Source organism: Hypanus sabinus, chromosome 20, assembly GCF_030144855.1.
Source record: "Hypanus sabinus isolate sHypSab1 chromosome 20, sHypSab1.hap1, whole genome shotgun sequence".
Lineage (NCBI taxonomy): Eukaryota > Metazoa > Chordata > Chondrichthyes > Myliobatiformes > Dasyatidae > Hypanus > Hypanus sabinus.
The window spans coordinates 4,769,338-4,791,606 of NC_082725.1; the positions used below are offsets into that span (position 1 = coordinate 4,769,338).

Here is a 22,269-nt window from a genome sequence, read left to right on the forward strand (position 1 = left end):
ATTATGGTTCTTGGATTAATTCGGTATACCTGCAAGTGCAGTAAAGGAACCTCAGGGTTGTATATGGTGACATAGATGTACTTTGATAGTGGATTCACTTTGAACTTCAGAAAGTGCAAACATAAATTAGAACAAATTTGTGTTGTGAAGAAATAAAATGTAGAATTAATGCGGAGCAGTAAGTTTGGGTTGTGGGGAAATGGAATGTGGAGGGATAATGGAGAACCATACCTTTGGGTCGTGAAGGAAGACATAATGCAGAATATTCGCGGGCGGTAAGGGAAGTGACCTGAGAGAGGTTTCTTTGCTAACAGGAGCGCAGTTCGCCGTGAACTCCGTGTTGGGGAAGTGTGTCACTGGGGCAGAGGGAGGGAGGAGCCGGCATTAAACAACTGGGTCACATGCAAAACCCGAGCGAGCAGCCATCGCTTCCCCGTGAGAGAGGGAGCGGGCACGGCGGCGCTAGACCTGCCCGTACGAGGGGGAGGTGTCTGCGAGGTGGGGGAAACCCCCTCCCGTCCCGCAATAATATCCTTCATGTGGAAGGAAGCGTTTCTTAAGGATTTCCCCTCGATGCGCACACACGCACAACAAAAGGATATCCTCTGCACTCGTGAGAATGGATTGCAGCAGGAACGTAGGTAATGTGATTTGTGTTTGTTTGCATTTATTTCTACGAACGTAAAACCAAAAAAGGGGAAAAAGTTCCATCTCCTCTCGCGTTTGTCGACTCGATTCTGAATTCCCATTAGCATTTTTATTTTACAAAATCGCATCTAAAAATATTTGCTGCGGTGTAAAGACAGACCGGCATCTCCTGATTTCTGAACCTTTTGAGCATTTCCTCGTCATTGCTTTCTTTTGCATTATTTTATTTTGCCATTTATTGATTTTTAAAATATATCTTTGTACTGTACTGGCTGCTGCACAACATTTCACGACATGTAAATTAGCGATAGTAAACTCGGTCCTGATAAATTGTTAGCTGTTAATCGGGACGCCGTATGATTTAAAAAAAATTGTAATTATTTAAGGAGCCGGTTTGTGAAAGGAGTGTTTATTTCGCCGCGCAGTGGCGGGGGTGGGTGGGTTCGCATGGCGCTCCCGCCCCTCGCTCGGCTGCAGCGCACGGCTCCTCACGCGGACCTGCCCCCGTGGCCCACGTGCGCCCTTGTGTTTACGCGGCGTCGGCGCGAACTGCCATTGGCCAAGCGGGGGGCGGGGCGGGTCGGCTCGTGGCTCTGCGCCGGCGAGTGGGCGGTTGGAAAATGGAAGGTCCCCTGGAGCTCGCGGCTGCCACACGTGACCGGCGAGGTTGGCGCGGAGGCCGGGTGACCCAGTTCTGGGCTCGGAGCGGGGAGGGCGAGGCTGCGGCTTCCAGTAGCAGCGCACTCCGCCTCCAGTGCCAGTAGAGCCAAAACAAAAACAAAAAAAAGAGGCATCTGCACTGTGTGATGAATGCATTGCAGCAAAAATATAATGCATTGCAGCAAAAACATAATGCATTGCAGCTCTGACTTCGAAACATGCATTACTGCAAAACATGTTGCAGACTTTGAAATATGCATTGCGGCAGAAATATAACGCACGGGCGACTGAAATATGCGTTCCTGCAAAATATGAGGTATCCCTGTAAAAAAATAAACACACTGCTGGAAAAAATATGTTGGCCTAGCCACCAAAATTGCTTGTTGCCCGCTTCCTGTACTGATGTGACCTGGAGCAATGAAGGTGCCGCAGTTTGCGGCAATGTCCAATGGTAAAGTAATGTGGAGACACAGGGAGACTGCGGATTCTGGAAAAGTGGGGCAACGCCGTGTGGTAGCGAAACTCGGCGGCAATGAGCAACCAACTTTTCCAGCCGAGACCCTTCATCAGAACTGTTGTCCATTTCCCTTCGCAGATGCTGCCTAACCTGCCGGGTTCCTCCAGCACTTTTGTGTGCTGCTCCTGTTAAATAATTAATCAAACTTCTACGTATTTTGGTTGAACTCTGCTCGCCAGTTTAATGTCTCATGGTTTAATCCAGCGGCCATTCACCACCAACTGGATCAGCAGCATTCTGAATAATTTCTACGCCCCACTTGTCTAAATTTCAGCAAAATCAGACCAGAGAGTTTTTATTTTAATGGGTAATATCATGAACTAAATTTTCAGGGTGTCATTCCTGTATTTAACATAGAACATAGAAGAGTTCAGCACTGGACAGGCCATTTCATCCACAATATTGGCCAATCTTAATGCCAGTTTATGTGAAATTTCCTTGTCTTGTGTATCCATATCTCTCTATTTTCTTGATTTTCATGTGCCTGTCTTAAAAACCTTTTAAACTGCACCAAACTGCCTGCTTCCAGTATTAGCCTGGTAACCCATTCCTGGTACTGTGTAAAAACCTTGGTGGCAGGGTAGAGGTTAGCGCTTCACAGTACCAGCAGCCTGGGTTCGATTCCCATGCTGTCTCTAAGGAGTGTGTATGTTCTCCCTGTGACCACGTGGATTTCCTCTGGGTGCTCCAGTTTCCTCCTGCACTACACGTTAGTAGGTTAATTGGTCATTGTAAATTGTCCCGTGATTAGGCGGGGTTTAAATTGGGGACTGGTGTGGCTGGAAGGGCCTATTCCACACTATATCTCAATAAGTAAATTAAATTAAACATTCCCTCTCTAACCTCAAAACGTGTCCTGGGGTGTTTGACACTTCTACCCTGGAGAAAGATTCTGACTCTCCACCCTTGTACCTGTGTTGATTTTTGAAACCCTCTGTCAGGTTTCCCCCCAGCCTCCGACGCTCTAAGCCAGTGCTTTGTTCCCAACCATTTTGATGCCCTGACCAGTACACTAAGCAAGGAGTCTGTGGACCCCAGGCTGGGATCCCCTGAGAGGGGAACAACCCGATTTTGTCCAATCTCTCCTTAATAGCTGATGGGCGCTAATCCAGGCAATGTCCTCTTCTACCCCGTAGTCTCCACACCCAAGGGGGACCAGAAGGCATTTCATGTACTTTTGCATATGAGAATAAACTCAATTTCAACTTTGCTTATTCTTCAATTTATCTAAAAGCCTTTTAAACTCTACCAAACTGCCTGTTTCTACGACTACCACTAGTAGCCCATTCCTGGCACCAACCTGTGTGTGTTTTTTTTAAAAAAAATCTTGCCCTCACATTGCCTTTCAACTCCCCATGCCTTCCCCAACCTTAAAAGCATGTCCTCTGGGTGTTTGACGTTTCTACTGTGGGGGAAAGGTTCTGCCTGCTTACACAAAGTGTTGGATGAATTCAGAAGGTCAGGTAACATCTATGGAATGATCAACTGTTCTAGTTAGTTATACCACCCCTGTTACCCCTGTCACTGTTAAACACTTAAAACCACATTTTATAATGCTGTCTACATTGTAAATAAATATTGGTATTTGTGTACATGTTATGCACATTTTATATTATATCTAACTTTATGTAATTTAAAAAGTAATTATTGAATGTTTTTTTGTTGCATGTTGCACCAACACAGCACAGCAAATTCCTAAATGTAAATAAATGGTGAATAAATTTGATCCTTGATTATACTTTGTTTGAATGCAGGTGGTGTTATTACCTACATCAGTTCGAGCTCTAGCTGCAGCCCCGTCTCCTATCAGAGTGATGGTTCTGAGAACAGTTTGCAGCCATCCTCGGCTCCAGTTCCCTCACCACCTGACAGCTTTGTTTCTGATAATCGTGTTCACCTCAGTGACGTGCTTTCTGAAAACTGCCCGCTGAAACTAGGAAGCTCCAACACTGCTCAGCTTCTGTGTTCTGCCAAAGGGGATGGAGCAACCTCGGGTCCCGTGAACAAAAGTACCAGTAACATCACCAGTAAGTTTATACAAGTTAGATCATAAGACGTAGCAGAATTAGGCCATTCTGCCCATCATGTCAGCCCTGCTATTCCATCATAGCTGATTTATTATCCCTCTCAACCCATTCTCCTTCCTTGTAACTTTTGACACCCTGACTAATCAAAAACCTTTCGACCTCCACTTTAAGTATATTCAATGACTTACACTCCACATCCATCCATGGCAATGAATTCCACAAATAAGACACACAAAACGCTGGAGGAATTCAGCAGGTCAGGCAGCATCTATGGAAAAGAGTATGGTCAATGTTTTGGGCCAAGACTCTTCATCAGGACTGGAGAAAAAAGAAATTATGAGTCCATGTAAGAAGGTGGGGGTAGAGAGGAAGAAACACAAGGTGATAGGTGAAACTGGTGGGGGTGGGGGGGTGGTTGTGAATTAAAGAGCTTGGAAGTTGATTGATGAAAGAGATACAGGGCTGGAGAAGAGGGAGTCTGATAGGAGAGGACCATGGAAGAAAGAAAAGGGGGAAGAGGAGCACCAGAGGGAGATGATGGGCAGGTAGGGAGATGAGGTGAGAGATGGGAATGGTGAAGGAGAGGTGGAGGGGGGTATTACCAGCAGTTTGAGAAATCACTGCTCATGTCATGGAGTTGGGGGCTACCCAGATGGTGTTGCTCCTCCAACCTGAGTGTGGCCTCATCACGGCATTAGAGACCATGTGCTGACATGTTGGAAGGGAAAATGGAGTTAAGATGGGCGGCTACTGGAAGATCCCACTTTTACTGGTGGTCAGAGGATAGGTACTTGGCGAAGCGGTCTTCCAGTCTACACTGGGTCTCATTGATACACAGGAGCACCAGGTACAGTAGATGACTCCAACAGAGTTACAGGCAAAGCGTTGCCTCACCTGCAAGGACTGTTTGGGGCCCTGAATGGTATTGAGGGAAGAGATGTAGGGGCAGGTGTTACACGTATCATTGGCAAGGATAAGTGCCAGGAGGGATGAATGGACAAGGGAGTCATGTAGGGAGCAACTACTGCGGAAAGCAGAAAATTGGAGGGATGAAAGGGTGTGCTTGGTGGTGAGATCCTGTTGGAGATGGCGAAAGTTAACAGAGAATTACGTGCTGGAGGCAGCGGCCTGCTGGGTGGTAGGTGAGGACAAGAGGAACCCTATCCCTGGTACGGTGGTGGGAGGATGGGGTGAGGGCAGACATGTGTGAAATGGAAGAGATGGGGTTGAGGGCAGCATTGATAGCGGAGGAAGGGAAGCCTCTTTCTTTGAAGAAGGAGGACATTTCCTTAGTTCTGGAATGACAAGCTTCATCCTCAGAACAGAATTCCACAAACTGACACCCTTTGGCTAAAAGAATTCCTCCTCGTCTCTGTTCTAAATGGATGCCCATCTAACCTGAGGCTATGCCCTCTGGTCCTAGACTCTCCCACAATAGGAAACATCCTCCCTGCATTCATTCTGCCTAGCCTTTCAATATTTGATAGGTTGCAATGAGATACCCCCCCAACATTCTTACAAACCCCTGCAAGTATAGCCCTAGAGCCATCAAATGCTCCTCATATGTTACCACTTTAATACCCGGCATCATTCTCGTGAACCTTGTCTAGAACTTCTCCAATGACAGCACATCTTTTCTAAGATAAGGGGCTCTAAGCTGCTCTCAAGTGCGGTTTGATCAGTTCCTTAAAATCTCAGCATTTATGTTGCTTTTACGTTCTACTCCTCTTGAACATTGTATTTGGCTTCCTTTCCACTGACTCAACCTGAAAGTTAACCTTTAGGGAATCTTGCACAAGGACTCCCTAGTCCCTTTGCATCTCTGGTTTAAAAAAAAATTCTCCCCATTCAGGAAATAGTCTATGCCTTTATTCCTTCTACGAAACTGCATGTCCATACACTTCCCTACACTATCTACCAATCTTCCTTAAGTCTTTCTGCGGACTCTGCTACCTCAACACTACCTGCCCCTCCACCTATCTTCGTATTGTCTTCAATCTTGGCCACAAAGCCATCAATTCTGTCATCCAGATCATTGACATATAATGTGAAATCAAGTGATCCTGATGATGCCGACTTCTGCTGAACACCACTAGTCACTGGCAGCCAAACAGAATAGTCCCCCTTTATTCCCACTCTTTGCCTCTGCCAGTCTTCTATCAATACTAGTATCTTTTCTGTAATACCATGGCACTTGTTAAGTAGCCTTCGGTGTGGCCTCTTATCAGAGGACTTTGGAAAATCTAAGAAAAAATGACATCCGACTCTCCTTTGTCTATCCTGCCTGTTATTTCCTCAAAAACAGTCCAACAGATTTAGAGTTATTAAACACTACAGCTCAGAAATAGGCCCTTTGGCCTATCTCGTCCATGCTGAACCATTAATCTGCCTAGACCTGTTAACCTGGACCCGGTCATAGCCTTCCATACCCTTCCCATCCATGTACCCATCCAAATTTCACTCCAATGTTGAAATCGGCCCTGAATCCACCACTTGCACTGACAGCCCTTTCTGCACTTCCACCACTGAGTGAAGAAATTCCCCGTCATATTCACCCTTAACCTGTGAACGCTAGCTGTTGTCTCACTCGACCTCAGTGGAAAAGGACTGTTTGCATTTACCCTGTCTATGTTGTTGTTGTTGAGTTGTCTGGTGGCGATCCTATGGATACTGTGGTTGTCCAAAGTACAGAAGTAGTTTGCCAGGGCTTCCATATGTGCAGATACCTCGACTGCCCGGGTTGGGACCCAGCTGGATTCAAACTCCAGAGTATCTGCCTCGAAGTCCAGTGCTGATGCCACTACACCATCAGCCCGTCCAATGCTATCTATACCCCTCATAATTTTGTATACCTCAATCTTCTATTTTCTAAGGAATAAAATCCTAACCTATTCAACCTTTCCCTATAACTCTGAAGCTTAAGTTCCAGCAAAATCCTTGTAAATTTTCTGTGCACTCTTTCAATCTTTCTTACATCATTCCTGTAGGTAGGAGACCAGGACTGATACAATAGTCCAAATCAGGCCAGTCAGAGAGGCAACCATCTACGACCACTCTCCGGTTTCTTCTGCGAAGCCAGTGTCTAATCCAATTTACCTCCTCATCTTGAATGCCAGGTGACTGAATGTCCTGACCAGCATCCCATGTGGGACCTTGTCAAAGACCTTGCTAAAGTCCATGTGGACAACATCCACTGCCTAGCCTCCGTTAATCTTCCTGGTAACTTCCTCGATAAGCTGTAAGATTGGTTAGACATGACTTACCATGCACAAAGCTATATTGACTTCCTCTAATCAGTCCCTGTCTATCCAAATACTTGTATATCTGTTCCCGCAGAGTACTTTCCAATAACTTGCCCACAGCTGATGTCAGGCTCACTAGAGCGTCAATATCTCTGGAAAACCAAGGTTCCCTAAACCAGTTATCTTTTATTTGTGACAGGAACAGACAAGCACTGTACTTTCAAAATTTCACTTCTTAAGTCCTCCCACTTTGCACACCTTTGCCATAAAACAGCCTGTCCCAGTCCACACTTGCCAGATCCTTTTTGATACCATCAAAATTGGGCTTTCTCTAATTTAGAATTTCAACCCGAGGACCAGAACTATTTTCCATAATTACCTTGAAACAAATGGCATTATAAGATCATGAGATATAGGAGCAGAATTAGGCCATTTGGCCCATCGAGTCTGCTCCGCCATTTCTTCTCAACTCAATATCCTACCTTCTCTCTGTATCCCTTCATGCCCTGACCAATCAAGAATCTTATGAACCTCTGCCTTAAATATACGTACAGACTTAAACCTCCACAGTTGTCTGTGGCAACAAAGTCCACAGATTCACCACTCTATGGCTAAAGAAATTCACTGTCATCTCCATTCTAAAAGGACAGTCCTTTATTCTGAGGCTGTGTCCCTTAGTCTTGGACTCTCCCACCATAAGGAACATCCTCTCGACATCCACTCTATTAAGGTCTTGCACCATTTAATAGGGTTCAATGAGGTCACCCCTCATTCTTCTGAATTCCAATGAATACAGGCCCAGAGCCATCAAATGCTCATTTAACAAGCTGTTCAAACTTGGAATCATTTTCATGAACCTCCTTTGAACCCTCTCCAGTTTCAGCACATCCTTCCTAAGATAAGGGACTCAAAACCACTCACAATACTCCAAGTGAGGCCTCACTAGTGCTTTATAAAGTCTCAACATTACATCCCTGCTCTTATATTCTAGTCCTCTTGAAATGAATGCTAACACTGCATTTGCCTTACTCACCATAGACTTAATCTGTAAATTAACCTTCAGGGAATCATGTACAAGGACTCCCAAGTCACTTTGTACCTCTTTTTTTTTGTATTTTCTCTCTGTTTAGAAAATACCCAACCCTTTCATCTACCAAAGTGCATAACCATACACTTATCAACACTGTATTCCATCTGCCACTTCTATGCCTGTTCTCCTAATCTAAGTCCTTCTGTAGCCTCTCTACTTCCTCTCTTCTAGCCTTTCTACCTGCTCCTCCAACTATCTTTGTTGCATCTGCAAAGCCATTAATTCCATCTTCCACATCACTTGCATATAATTTAACTAGTTGGAGTGTTCCCCCAGACAAACTTGAGTGACCTGCCCTGTCTCATTCCCTGATAGGAGATGTAGTCTCACTCTCTGTCTAGTTTGTACTTTTATGTTCTGATTAAGGAAATTTTCCTGAACATAGATGATAAACTCTCATCCAAGCCTTTTAGAGTATGGGAGTCCCAGTCAATAAATGGAAAGTTAAAATCACCTACAATCACAACCTTATGTTTCTTGGAACAATCTGCAACCTCTGTACAAGTTTGCTCCTGTAAATCCTGTGGATTGTTGGGAGGTCTGTAATATCCCTTTGATGTGGTCATACCTTCCTTATTCCTCAGTTCTACCCATAAAGCTTCACTAGAGGAGTTCTCCAGTCTGTCCTAACTGAGCACTTCCGTGACATTTTCCCTGACCAGTAATTCCACCCCTTCTCTTTTAATCCCTTCCACTCTGTTTTGTCTAAAACCCTGGAATATTGAGCTGCTAGTCCTGCCTCTCCTGCAACCAAGTTTCACTAATGGCTGCAATGTCATAATTCCACTTGCTGATCCATGCCCTAAACTGATCTGCCTTTGCTATAATATTCCTTGCGTTGAAATGTATGCAACTCAGAACATTTAGTTCCACCATGTTTGACCTTTCAATTAACACACACAAAATGCTGGTGGAACACAGCAGGCCAGGCAGCATCTGTAAGGAGAAGCACTGTCGATGTTTCGGGCCGAGACCCTTCGTCAGAACTCAGCCGTCAGGGTCTCGGCCCAAAACATCAGCAGTGCTTCTCCTTATAGATGCTGCCTGGCCTGCTGTATTCCACCAGCATTTTATGTGTTGTTTGAATTTCCAGCATCTGCAGATTTCCTCGTGTTTGACCTTTTGATTACTGACTTTGTATGTAGGGTTAGCAACATCTTTCTCTACAACCACTCCATTATCTGTACTGGCACTCTGGTTCCCATTCCCCCTACAACTCTAGTTTAAATCTCACTGTGCAATGCTAGCAAATCCCCAGTTCAGGTGCAAAACATGCCTTTTATACATGTCCCACTTTCCCTGGAAAGTCCAATGATCCAAAAATCTGAAGCCCTTCCTCTTGCAACAGCTCCTTAGCCACGTGTTCAATTGTTTGATCTTTCCACTTCTGGCCGGGCAAGATTTGTCCAGCAAAATTTCCCATTATAGAAATCATACTGACTTTGGCCAACTTTTATCATGTGCCTCCAGGTACCCCAAAATCTCATCCTTAAAAATGGACTCCCAACTACTGAGGTCAGGCTAACTGGCTTATCATTTCCTTTTTTCTTCCTCCCTCCCTTCTTGAAGAGTGGAGTGGCATTTGTAATTTTCCAGTCTGCCGGAACCATTCCAGAATCTAGTCATTCTTGAAAGATCATTACTAATGCCTCCACAATCTCTTCAGCCTCCTCTTTCAGAACCCTGGGGTGTATCTAATCTGGTCAAGGAGACTTACTTACCTTCAGACCGTACAACTTCCCAAGCATCTTCTTAGCAATCCAACTATACTTACCACTCCACTGTGAAGACTGATTCAAAATGCTTATTTAAGTTCGTCTGCCATTTCTTTGTCCCCCATTACTACCTCTCCAGTGTCATTTTCCAGCGGTCTCCTATCCACTCTTTCATTCTGGAAAAAAAGCTGAATCCTTTTTTTGTTACTGGACAGCTTATCGTCATAGTTCATCTTTTCTCTCCTTATGGCTTTTTTTAGTGGCCTTCTTTTTAAAAGCTTCCTAATCATCACACTTCTCCCTATTTTTGCTAAATTATGCGGTCTCTCTTTTGCTTTTACATTGTCCGTAACAGTGTTGCAGAGCAGAGCGATCTTGGGATCCAAGTTTATAACTCCATGGAAGTGGCTACACAGGTAGTTAAGAAGGCTTGGGGAATACTTGCTTTTATTAGTCGAGGCATTAAGTTTAAAAATCAGGAGGTTATGTTGCAGCTTTTATAAAACTCTGGTTAGGTCACAGCTGGAGTATTGTGTATAGTTCTGGTCGTCCCCCTATAGGAAGGATGCTGAGGCTTCGGAGAGGGTGCAGAAGAAGTTTACCAGGAAGCTGTCTGGTTTAGAGGGCATGTGCTATCAGGAGAAGTTGGATAAACTTGGGTTGTTCTCTCTAGAGTGCTGGAGGGGAAATCTGATAGAGGCTTACAAGATTATGACAGGCATAGACAGAGAGTATCTGTTTCCTTGGATTGAAATGTCTGATACCAGAGGGCATGGATTGAAGGTGAGAGGGGGTAGGTTCAAGGGGGATGTGGGGGGTAATTTTTTTACTCAGACTGGTGGATGCCTGGAATGCGCTGCCTGCTACAGTGACAAATGAATTGGGGACTTTTAAGAAGTGTTTGGATAGGCACATGGACGTAAGGAAGATGGAGGGATACGGACATGGTGTAGGCAGGAGGGATTAGGGTTTGGGTTTTAGCTTGGCACAACATTGTGGGCGAATAGCTTGTTCCTCTCTTGTACTCTGCTGTGTTCTAAATGCAGTCTGATCAATTCCTTCAGCATTACTTCCTTGCTTTTAAATTGCCTGCCCTATTGGTGCGGTCTTTCATTGATTCTATTATGGTTATTGGATTTATTGAGTATGCCCACAAGAAAATGAATCTTAGGGTTGTACATGTATGTACTTCAATAATAAATTTACTTTGAACTTTGAAATTCAGGTCGTCTTGAAATGAATGCTAACATTATATTTGTTTTTCATACTGTGAATTCAACCTGCAAGTTAACCTTCATGTTATTTGATTTGAGGGTTACTTTTTCCACTTTTAGTAGTTGTACAGTATGAAGGAAGTCCACCATCACCTCAAGAGTGGTAGGTGGTAGAACTGGTACTGCCAGTGGATGAATGGAAATTGGACAAAGTAGTAGATTCATTTAAGATGGATAACTACAAACTTGGCTTAGTTTTTGACAAGTTGCAACTCCTGTTTTTGTTTGTAGTTTTTTGTGAGGGGCGATACAGTAGCATACCAGCTCGCGCAAAACTTCAGAATGCCATCTGTTAAGACTGGGGTTTGATTCCTGCCACTGTCTGTAAGGTGTTTGAACATTCTCACTGAGACCACCTGGGATTTCTCTGGGTGTTCTGGTTTCCTCCTGCATTCCAAAGATGTAATCGTTGGGCTTATTGGGTTGTGAGCATGCTGTGTTGGCTCCTGAAATATGACGATACTTGCGGGCTGCCCTCCAGTGCATTCCCGGACTGTGTTGGTCATTGACGCAAGCAACACATCTCACTAAATTTCGAAGTATATGACAAATAAAGCTGAACTTTATTCTTAATTAATCTTAATTTAGAAATTAATGGGATGGTCCTGCTGTGTCGAGTCTGTGGAGATATGGCATCAGGATTCCACTATGGTGTCCATGCGTGTGAAGGTTGTAAGGTAAGCCGAAGCCAATTGCTGTGAGTTTGCGGTACTCTGGGTAATATCCAGATCTTTATTGGGCCAGTAGTGAGTCTGTAAAATTAAATAAGATACTAATCTGAAGGTTTTCATCCCTTGTTATTATATCCTTACCTAATAAAGTGGCCACTGAGTGTATGTTCATGGTCTTCTGCTGCTGTAGCCCATCCACTTCAGGTTTCGACGTGTTGTGCATTCAGAGATGCTCTTCTGCACACCACTGTTGTAACATGTAGTTATTTAAGTTATTGTTGCCTTCTTGCCCATTCTTTTCTGATCTCTCTTCATTAACAAGGTGTTTTGCCCACAGGACTAACGCTCACTGGATTTTTTTGTTTTTGTTTTTCATACCATTCTCTGTAAACCCTAGAAACTGTTGTTTATGGAAATCATAATGAAGAGATCAGCGGTTTCTGAGAGCTCAAACAACCCCATCTGGCGCTAACAGTCATTACCCAGTCAAAGTCACTACATTACTGCCCCATTCTGATGTTTGGTCTGAGGAACAGCTGAACCTCTTGACCATGTCTGTATGCTTTGATGCATTGAATTGGCAAATTAGATATTTGCATTAACAAGCCTGTGTAATGCTCATTATTTATTGCTATTTATTTATAACTGCATTCGCAAGGTTTGTTTCCAGTTAACAATTCAAAGTTACTGTTCTATAGATTTGCTAAGTATGCCTGCAGAAAAAGAATCTCAGGGTGGCATGTATGTTTCCTGATAATAAATTTTACTTTGAAGCTTGAGCTTTTTGTGTACAGCTGTACTTGATAGTGTGGCCACTAAGTGTATAAAGTGTTCATATTTCAAACTCCCAGCTGGCTGTGACTTACAATAAAAAGCTTGTAAAATTACCGTAAGACATAGGAGCAGATCTAGGCCATTTGGACCACCAAGTCTGCACTGCCATTCCATCGTGGTTGATTTACTATTCCCCCCCCCCCCCCCCACCCCCTCAGTCCCATTCTCCTGCCTTCTCATAATCTTTGACACCTGGACTAATCTAGAACCTATTAAGCACTCCTTTCAATATACCCAATGACTCGGCCTCTGCAGCCATCTGTGGCAATGAATTCCAGGGATTTTTCTGCTCTCTAGGTAAATACAGTACTACCATTCTGTGCATATAAACTAGTCTTTGTATATACAGTACAGCCAAACTCAGTTAACTTGTAGAGTGTGTTTTCTTAACTGTGTTTTTCATTGGTGTAGTCTTCCATTGATTCTATTATGGTTGTTGGATTTATTGAGTATGCCTGCAAGAAAATGAATCTCAAGGTTGTATATGGTGGTATATATGCACTTTGATAACTTACTTTGAGTAATGCTGCTTTGGATCCAGAGTAACAATAATTTTGTTCACCTTCTCACTGGTGTACTGAAGTATTTAATAACATTGCTTACTAAAGGATGACTAAAATAAACAACCTTGAAGCTTGAATCTTTGCCTTTGTCATTGCAGGGATTCTTCAGAAGGAGCATCCAACAGAATATTCAGTACAAGAAATGCTTGAAAAATGAGAACTGTGCCATAATGAGGATGAACAGGAACCGGTGCCAACAGTGTCGCTTCAAGAAGTGTCTGGCTGTAGGCATGTCCCGAGATGGTACTGTTACAGTTCAGAACTTTATTATAGAATCAGATCTTACCATATTCCTAACTTGTTGAGAAATGTACTGATTGAGGCCAAAGCATTGTAGTCTCACTTTGAAAGTTGTTGTGTACTGTTTTACAGCTGTTCGGTTTGGGCGCATTCCAAAGCGCGAGAAGCAGCGAATGTTGATTGAAATGCAAAGTGCGATGAAGAACGCGGCAAATGACCAGCTGAGTGGCTACGTGCAGACTGATGCATCGTGTGAGGAGATGTCCTCTCTGTCTCAGACTAGGCTACCTCAGAACACAGAGGCTGAAGTAATTGGTTCCGTGTCAAGAGCCCTCGAGGAGACTTTTTCGAATACCCAGGAGAAGCCGGATTTAATGCTGGAAGTTCGGAACACGGAAAACCCTCGGAGAACTGGAGATGACAAGTGGCTGGTTGGACATTCAATAAATGGTGTTGATGAAATCCATTGTTTCACGAATGGAAATCATGGTACAGTCTGCATCGCAAATAAGATTAATAAGCATGTGGTTTGTCCAAATGGAGGTGCAGAGAGAGTGAGCAGGCAGTGTCATTCTCTCTCCAGCGGATTTACGCAAAAAGTAGTTACAGAAGATGGGTTTGCTCGAACCGGTGACCTAAAGAAACACTCGTGGACTGCTGGGAGGAGAACGCATCTGGTAAATGCCCCGTTGTTACTGAACAAATGGTTGTAAGTTCATTGTAGATTGTTAAATATCAACTTATTTCAGAGCTCTATACATTACTGCAGAAGTCTTGGGCACAAATAGATAACTAGGGTGACTAAGATTTTTTCACAGTACTGTAGTAATTTGCTAGTGCAAAAAATAACCCCAACAAATTTCATGACATATGTGAGTGATGATGCCTGATTCTGATATGGGTCTCTATTGTGGACAGAGAGTGGGAACGGGGCAAGGAGAGGGGAATCATGTTTGGGAAAAGGGGAAGCAAGAGGGGCGGGAGCCGGAAGCACCAGAGAGACATTCTGTAATAATCAATAAACCAATTGTTTGGAATCAAATAACCTTGTCTGGTGTCTTAGGGGCTGGGTGTATCTGTGTATCTGGGTGTACCCCCATCCGTGACATCCCTCCTGTGGCGCTCCACTCTTGCCATTCCCGACATCCTTTGCTCCTGTCAGATTAACAGACTCGCTTTCTGCTTCAAATTGACACATACAGTACTGTACAAAAGTTTTGGGCACCCCAGATAAATGAGTGTGATTGTATAATTTTTGTACAGCACCGTGTAGTGTAGCGATTAATGCAAGCTCTTGGAGCTCGGACTTCACTTCTGGTGCAAAAAAAACTACGAAGAATCTGCAGTGCAGGTTGACAATGAAATGCTGTCTGTCTGTCCATTTTTCCCGTGACTGTGTGTGTTTCCTTTTGGTGCTCCGGTTTCCTCCCACAGTCCAAAGATTTATGTATGGGTTAGTGGGTTAATTGGTCATTGTAAATTGTCCTGTGTGTAGGTGGTTTACTGGGTGGTACGGCTTGTTGGGCTGGAGGGTCCTGTTCAGAACTGTATCTCTATAAATTAAAATAAAGCTATCAATACTGGTATAATTTCATAATTAAAGCTTATTGTACCATTACTGTCGATGTGGAATGGATCTGTAATTTAATTTAGAGACACGGTGTGGTAACATCTTCCTGGCCCAACATCCAATTTCACCCGTGTGACCAATTAACCTACTAACCTATACATGTTTGGTCTGTGGGAAGAAACCGGAGCACCTGGAGAACAGACAACACTTTCTACTGAGAGCAGCAAACTGAACCAGGGTCGCTGGCTCTAATAGTGTTACGTTAACTGCACACTACCATGTTATCTAGTTAAAACAACTTCAAGCGCCCTAATTTAAGTTAAAGTTAATTTCTGACTTCGCAATCTATCACATAATGATTTGTAGTTCATTGTCTTCTGCACTGCACTTTTCCACTTTTTTCTGCACTGTTATTGTTTTACCTGAATACCTTGTGTAATGATCTGATCTGTATGACAAGTGTGTAAGACAAGGTTTTTACTGTATCAGAATCAGGTTTATTAACACTTGACATATGTTGTAAAATGTGTTGTTTGCCACAGCAGTACAGTGCAAAACACAATAGATTACAAGAAGCATTTATGAAAAGAATTTAAAATGTAGTGCAAAAAGGGAGCAAAATATGTTAGCATTCTTGGTACGTGTGACAATATAATACCAGATTCAAGTTCATTTTTGGTGTGATTGTTTCAACAGGTGTGCCCAATGAGTATGTCGCCTTATGTGGATCCTGATAAATCGGAACAGGAAATCTGGGAAGAATTTTCCAGGAGCTTTACACCTGCAGTTAGGGAGGTGGTAGAATTTGCAAAACGTATTCCAGGATTCCAAGATCTGTCACAGCATGACCAAGTTAGTTTGCTGAAGGCTGGAACATTTGAGGTATGTACAACAGATAGCGCTCTAATTAAATATTGTGGGTCAGCATTTCCGAGTAGGATTGGGAACTACAGTGATGCAAGAATAGTAATCATAGTGATACGAGAATGATCTTGGGAATGAAAGGGTTAATGTATGAGGAGTATTGGATGGCTCTGTGCCTGTACTTGCTGGAGTTTAGTAGAATGAGGGGGCAATCGACTAAAACTTATATAAAATATTGAAAGGCTTGGTTGGAGTGATCATAAAGAGGATGCTTCCTATGGTAAGGGAGTCTAGGACCAGAGGGCACAGCCTCAGAATAGAAGGATGTCCCTTTAGAACAGATGAGGAGGAATTCCTTTAGCTGGATGGGGATGAATCTGAAATCCATTGCCTCAGGCAACTGTGGAGGCCAAGTGATTTGGTATATTTAAAGTGAAGTTTGATAGCTTCTTGATAAATAAGGGCGTTAAAGTTTATGGGGAGAAGGCAGGAGAATGGAATAATAAATCAGCTGTGGTAGAATGGCAGAGTAGATAGGCTGAATGGTCTAATTCTCCCATGTTTTATGGTCTTGTGTATTTGTCTGCCTGTTTGTACTATTTGTCTTTTGTACATTGGTTGTTGGTCTTTCTGTATGTTTTTCATAAATTCCTTTGTATTCCTTTGTAAAATGCCTGCGAGACAATGTATCTCAAGGTAGTATCTCGTAACATTTACATATTTTGGTAATTAATTTATTACAGCTTTGGGTGCACTATTCTGATACTCAAGAAATAAGAAATGGTGCCAAAGTTGGGAAAATCTAGTTTTTCTTGGTCTTCTCTGATGTGAATGATTTATTTATCCTGATGCTGCACTGCTTTTGGTTGGCAGAAGATGACCTCAATATAATTGGCTATAAACTCTATCCGGAATCATTCGGAACAATGTTCTGACAAGTGCCTATTGTTGTCGTTGGCAGGTGTTAATGGTGCGCTTTGCAGCTCTGTTTGACGTACATGACCGGACAGTCACATTTCTGAGTGGGAAGAGTTACGGGATGGAGGAACTACAGTTAATGGGGGCGGGCGATCTGCTGTTGTCCATGTTTGAGTTCAGTGAAAAACTGAGTGCCCTGCATCTTGGTGAGGAGGAGATGAGCTTGTTCACAGCAGTTGTCCTGGTGTCTGCTGGTAAGAGTTTTTAAATTGTGTTTATTAACAATCACTATTACCACCTTCATTTGATCGTGTAAATTAAAAAAATCAGAATGTGCATCCAGTTCAGGGCGTGCAGTGAATTAGACCATAAGACATAGGAGCAGAATTAGGCCATTCGACCCATCGAATTTGCTCTTGCTTTTCCATCATGGCTGATTTATTTTCCCTCTCAATCCCATTCTTCTGCCTTCTCCCTATTTAACACCCAGACTAATCAAGAACCTATCAACCTCCGCTTCAAATATACCCAATGACCTGACCTCCACAGCCATTTGTGCCAATGAATTCCACAGATTCACCACTCCCTGGCTAAAGAAATTCCTCCTTATCTGTGTTTTAAATAGATGCCCCTCTATTCTTAGGCTGTGCTGTCTGATCCTAGACTCTCGTTTCCTCTCCACATCCCCTCTTTCTCAGCCTTTCAGTACTTGGCAGGTTTCAATAAAGTTCTACCTTATATTTCTAAACTCCAGTGAGTACAGCCCCAGAGCCAGCTAATGCTCTTCATATGTTAACCCTTTCATTCCTGGGATAATTCTTGTTCTCATTCTCCAGACACCCTCCATTGTCAGCACATCTTTTCTTAGATAAGCGATCCAAAACTCCTCTCAATGCTCCATGTGCAGTCTGGTCAGTGCTTTATAAAGCCTCACAGCATGACGTCGTTGCTTTTGTATTCTAGTTCTGTTGAACTGAAATCGGTGAAAGGTTTATTGTTACAGTAAGAAACTTGTCAGGCATACTGATCATACCGAACAATTGATCACAACAGTGAACTGAGACAGAACAAGGTAAAGCAGTAACAGTGCAGAATTAAGTGTTACAGTTACGGGAAAAGTGCAGTGAAGGCAGACAAGGTGCAAGGTCATAATGAGGTCGACTGTGAGGTCAAGAGTCCGTTTGATCATGCTAGGGGTCGAAGCTGTCCTTGACCTTGGTGGTACATGCTTCCAGGAGGAGAGAGGAGAAAATGTCTGGGTGGGTGAGGCCCTTGATTATGCCAGCTGTTTTACTGAGGCAGTGAGAAGTGTAGACAGAGCTCATGTAGGGGAGGCTGATTTCCTATGCAACACCCACAAAATGCTGGTGGGTCAGGTCAGGCCAGGCAGCATCTATAGAAGGAAATGGTTGCTGCTTCAGGCCGAGACCCTTCATCAGGACTGGAATGGAGGGGGGAGAAGCCAGGTGAGGGAGGGGAGGAATGAAGTGAAAAGCTGGGAGGTGATAGGTGGCACAGGCTGAAGAAGTAATCTGAGGAAAGTGGGGGGGAAAGGGAAGGAGGAAGGAAACCAGAGGGAGGTGATGGGCAGATGAGAAATGAAGGGGTAAGAGGGGGACCAGCACAGAAAATGGATAAAGAGAGAGAGGAGGGGACAGAAATTACCAGAAGGTGGAGAAATGGATGTTCATGCCATCAGGGTGGAGACTACCCAGATGCAATATGAGGTGTTGCTCTTGGAGTCTGTGGACTGACTTGTCCACCTCTGCAGGCTTTCCTAAATTGGTTCCTGTGACATGCTGAACTGTGTTCACAACTCTCTGCAGTTTCTTTCAAGCACGAGCAGAGCAGATGATATTTAGGTAGCTTCTTGCAGAGTGTGGTAAATCATTCTGCATTAAGGCAGTTTTTAGTATCTTGTTTTAGTTATTTACAAACCAAAGTGTAGTCGAACTAACCTTTATGTAGGGAATAGCGAAAAATTTAGCATTACTCATTTGTTTCAAAGATACAGTAACTTTATTGGCCATATACAGTACATCAAATGTCTCTGATAAATGGCTACCTCAATTAACTGATGGCCCAAGTAGTTGGAATCCTGTTAAGTTAGAGGTTAAAGCAGGGATGTGGAATGAAATGTGAATGCATACATACATCAATGCCAGCATGTATTTACAATGTAAACAGCATTACAAACAGTGGTTTAAAGTGTTTACAGAGCAGTTACGGGGGTAATCGAGGGGGTGGGAGGGAGCCTATTTCTAGAATAGTTGATCAGATTAACTGCCTGAGAGAGGAAACTTTGAGATTTACTTTTTGTAATTTTAATTTCTCTCCAGATCGATCAGGAATTAAAAATGCTAACTCAGTGGAGCAGTTGCAGGAAACTCTAATTCGTGCGCTCCGAACTTTAATTATGAAAAATCACCCTACTGAATGTTCAGTCTTTACCAAGCTCCTGCTGAAATTATCTGATCTGCGTTCTCTAAACAATATGCATTCGGAAGAATTGTTGGCCTTCGAGATCCACCCTTGAATTTATGAATTGTTTTCTGCATTGGTTTCATATATTTTGTGAATGAGTATACAGTACATTATTTATGTATATAGAAATCTGCATTTTCTCCTGCATTATTTTTCAGCTACTGAAGGAGTAATATAATGAAATAATAAAAGATAGTTATACAAATATTAAAGTATATTTTAAGATTTTAACGTGGATGCAATGTGAAAGCATTGGAAATGTATAGATATAATTCTGTGTTTTAAAATTTACTGATCATGATCACTTAGTTAATTTTTTTGCCTCCTTTGTAAATTGATGCTTGGTAATAATTCGAAAAGTTTTTTTTTTAATCTAAATCTTAAAGCTTTTACAAGTTCCTCTGTGCAGTGCTGTGCCTTTATCAGTAGCATCACAGCTAAGTACACCTGTATGACTTCCTTAATCTAACATTTATTTTTAAATCTGTCTTTTTTTTTAAACAGCCTGTAAGTAACTTGTGGAGTTAGATTAGCTATTTATTAGATTAGCTTTATTTGGCACATGTACATCGAAGCTTACAGTGAAACGCAGTGTTCTGTGTCAAATCAAATCAGCAAGGATTATCCTGGGCAGCCTGCAAGTGTTGTCACGCTTCTGGCACCAACATAGCATGCCAACAACTTACTAACCCTAACCCGTACGTCTTTGGAATGTCAGAGGAAACCCAGGCCGTCACGGGGAGAATGTACAAACTTCTTGAAGACGACAGTGGGTATCAAACTCCCTCATCTTACTGCTGGCGCTGTTGAGATTTGCGCTAACCGTGCCACGCGGGTTTGTGGTCAGTGTCCACCTTCCTTACTGTTGTTTAATTTTCTTTGAAAGTCGACTTGAAACATGAGGAAAATATTGCAACCAGCATGTTTGTGTATCCTGTCCTTGATTGATGCATCTCTGTTAGCTAATGTCGTTAGAATGCAACTATTACTGTACCTGGGTAGCGTTTTAATATTGTCCTCCGACTCCTGTGAAATGTGCATTTTGTTAAATGGTTTCTGAATGTGAATCAGTGCAATAAAGGCAATGCTTGAATTTGTGTTGGTTTTTAAATTCATTTAGAGTGCAGAAGCAAGCCCTTTGGTCCATCTAGGCCTTGCCAAACTTAATTTGCCTAGACCCATCAACCTGTACCTGTACCCAGGCCATATTCCTCCATTCCCCTCCTGTCCATGTAATTATCCAAACTCCTCATAAGCATTGAAATCGAACCCAAGTCAGCAGTTCCGCTGTCAGCTTGTTCCACGCTCACCTCCCTCTGAGTGGAGAAGTTCTCCTTTAAGCTATGAAATATACTTCCAGTGGAAAAAGTCTGCTTGAGTTGACCCTATGTATTTGTTTGCAGGACTTGGGGAGTGCTGGCTGTTCTAATGTTTAGAGGCCACTCTATTGGCTTTGGAAGTGGCGCTGAGTTGCCTGCCCCTGAGGACGTTGGGATCTTCCTTTTGAGGGTATGTCCACAGCAGCCACTGGAAAGGCTACGCCAGGATTTGGGTCAAGTCGTATATCCAGATCAGAATGGTGTTAGACTTCGAAGTTCAAGGTAAATTTATTATCAAAGTAGGTATATGTCATTGTATACTACCTTGAGATTCATTTTCTTGTAGGCTTTCACAGTAGAACAAAGACAATAGAATCATTGGAAAACTGCACACAAACAAGCACTGGCAGCAGGCAATGTGTAAATGAAGGCATTCTGTGCAAATACAAAAGACAAATCCAAACCGCTCAACCTCTTCTCATCGGACGTGCTGTAGATTGTAGTTGTATGTATTGAGGATGACACATGTCTGGATGGGACTCGAGGAGTAATGCAATAAACCTAACTCAAAGGTCTAGATGATAGTGTAACTGCTTTTTACACTTGAATGGGGCTTTGTCCAGCAACTTCAATTAAAAATTTCTTTAGAAATCTTTAGAGACTGCTTTCTCTGGTCTACTGCAAGTCTGGGCTAGGGACTGGAAGTTGGATGTCTGGGAGTCTGGGGCCAAGGCCTGTAGGTGCCTCTCCTGGGGTTGAAGTCCTGTGTGTATGTCTTTCTGTGTCCCTCTTTGTAACTAGGGTCCCCTATATTGAAGGAGCTCTGGGCAGAGTGTGTGTTTGGTGAGTGGCAGATAGAGTAAGCTGATTGCAATGGTGACGGACTAAATAAATATTTAGCAAGTACATGAACTGCTTGTCTGGCAGCTTTGCCCTGGTAGGTGCTGAGGTTGAGGGCTGTTGAAGGTGCAGTCACAGAGGCGAATGTCGGATTATTTCACCAAGCTCCCGTGTGTTGGAAAGGCTTTGAGATGGCAGGGGATGAGATGCTCCCTGCAGGATGCTGGCCACCTCCTGGTATCAGACTCTTCATTAGGCTTCTTGTACGATAAGATGCATTCTTGGTCTCACAGCCTACTTAGATGTACTCTAGAATATAGAACAGTACAGCAGAGCATAGGTTATTTGGACTGAAATGTGGTGATCTTTTAACCCATTCTCACCCTCCCCTCCCATATAGCCCTGTATCTTTCTATTGTTCACGTGCCTAGCCAAGAACATCTTAGATGTCCCTAGTGTATCTGCCTCCCCCACCACCTGGGTGGGGTATTCCATGCACCCATCACTCTTTGTGTGTGTGTGTGTGTGTGTGTGTGTGTGGGACCATTCCCCGCACAAACTTTCCTCAATCACCTTAAAATAGCATCCACCCTGTGATCCTGTACTTAATTGCTTTCCTGTATACTGGACTTTCTTGGTAGCCTTTTCACTTCATTCTGCACTCTGTTATTGTTTTCCTTGTTCTACCTCACTGCACTGTGTGATGATCTGATCTACATGAACAAGCTTCTCACTGTATCTCAGAACGTGTAACAATAATAAAATTAGCCATGTGGGCTTCTGCATACTTCCC

General features: G+C 43.2%; 2 protein-coding genes across 12 annotated transcripts in view; one reads left to right on the forward strand and one right to left on the reverse strand.

Annotated features, from left to right (window-relative positions):
• The window catches only part of LOC132378242 (thyroid hormone receptor beta), a 220,174-nt gene that overhangs the window by 5,513 nt on the left and 192,392 nt on the right, over window positions 1–22,269 (reverse strand). Inside the window, exon 9 of one of the 9 annotated variants that reach the window (XM_059944987.1) lies at window positions 19,618–21,785. The exons of the other annotated variants lie outside the window; for them this stretch is intronic. Coding sequence (XP_059800970.1) covers window positions 21,775–21,785 — 11 coding nt within the window. The 3' untranslated portion in view covers window positions 19,618–21,774. Of the gene's footprint in view, window positions 1–19,617; window positions 21,786–22,269 lie in introns of those variants that run through there. 9 annotated transcript variants of the gene reach the window in all.
• On the forward strand, window positions 259–20,410 carry nr1d2a (nuclear receptor subfamily 1, group D, member 2a). 3 transcript variants are annotated; one of them, XM_059944973.1, is made up of 8 exons: window positions 259–637; window positions 3,580–3,852; window positions 11,762–11,850; window positions 13,340–13,484; window positions 13,614–14,158; window positions 15,748–15,933; window positions 16,877–17,087; window positions 19,173–20,410. In XM_059944973.1, exons 1-8 carry the CDS (start codon window positions 538–540, stop codon window positions 19,367–19,369), a joined length of 1,746 nt encoding a protein of 581 aa, XP_059800956.1. In that variant the 5' UTR covers window positions 259–537; the 3' UTR covers window positions 19,370–20,410. The 3 variants fall into 3 exon arrangements, with proteins under 3 accessions (XP_059800956.1, XP_059800957.1, XP_059800958.1); XM_059944974.1 differs by having other exon boundaries at window positions 264–641; XM_059944975.1 differs by lacking the exon at window positions 3,580–3,852 and having other exon boundaries at window positions 267–641.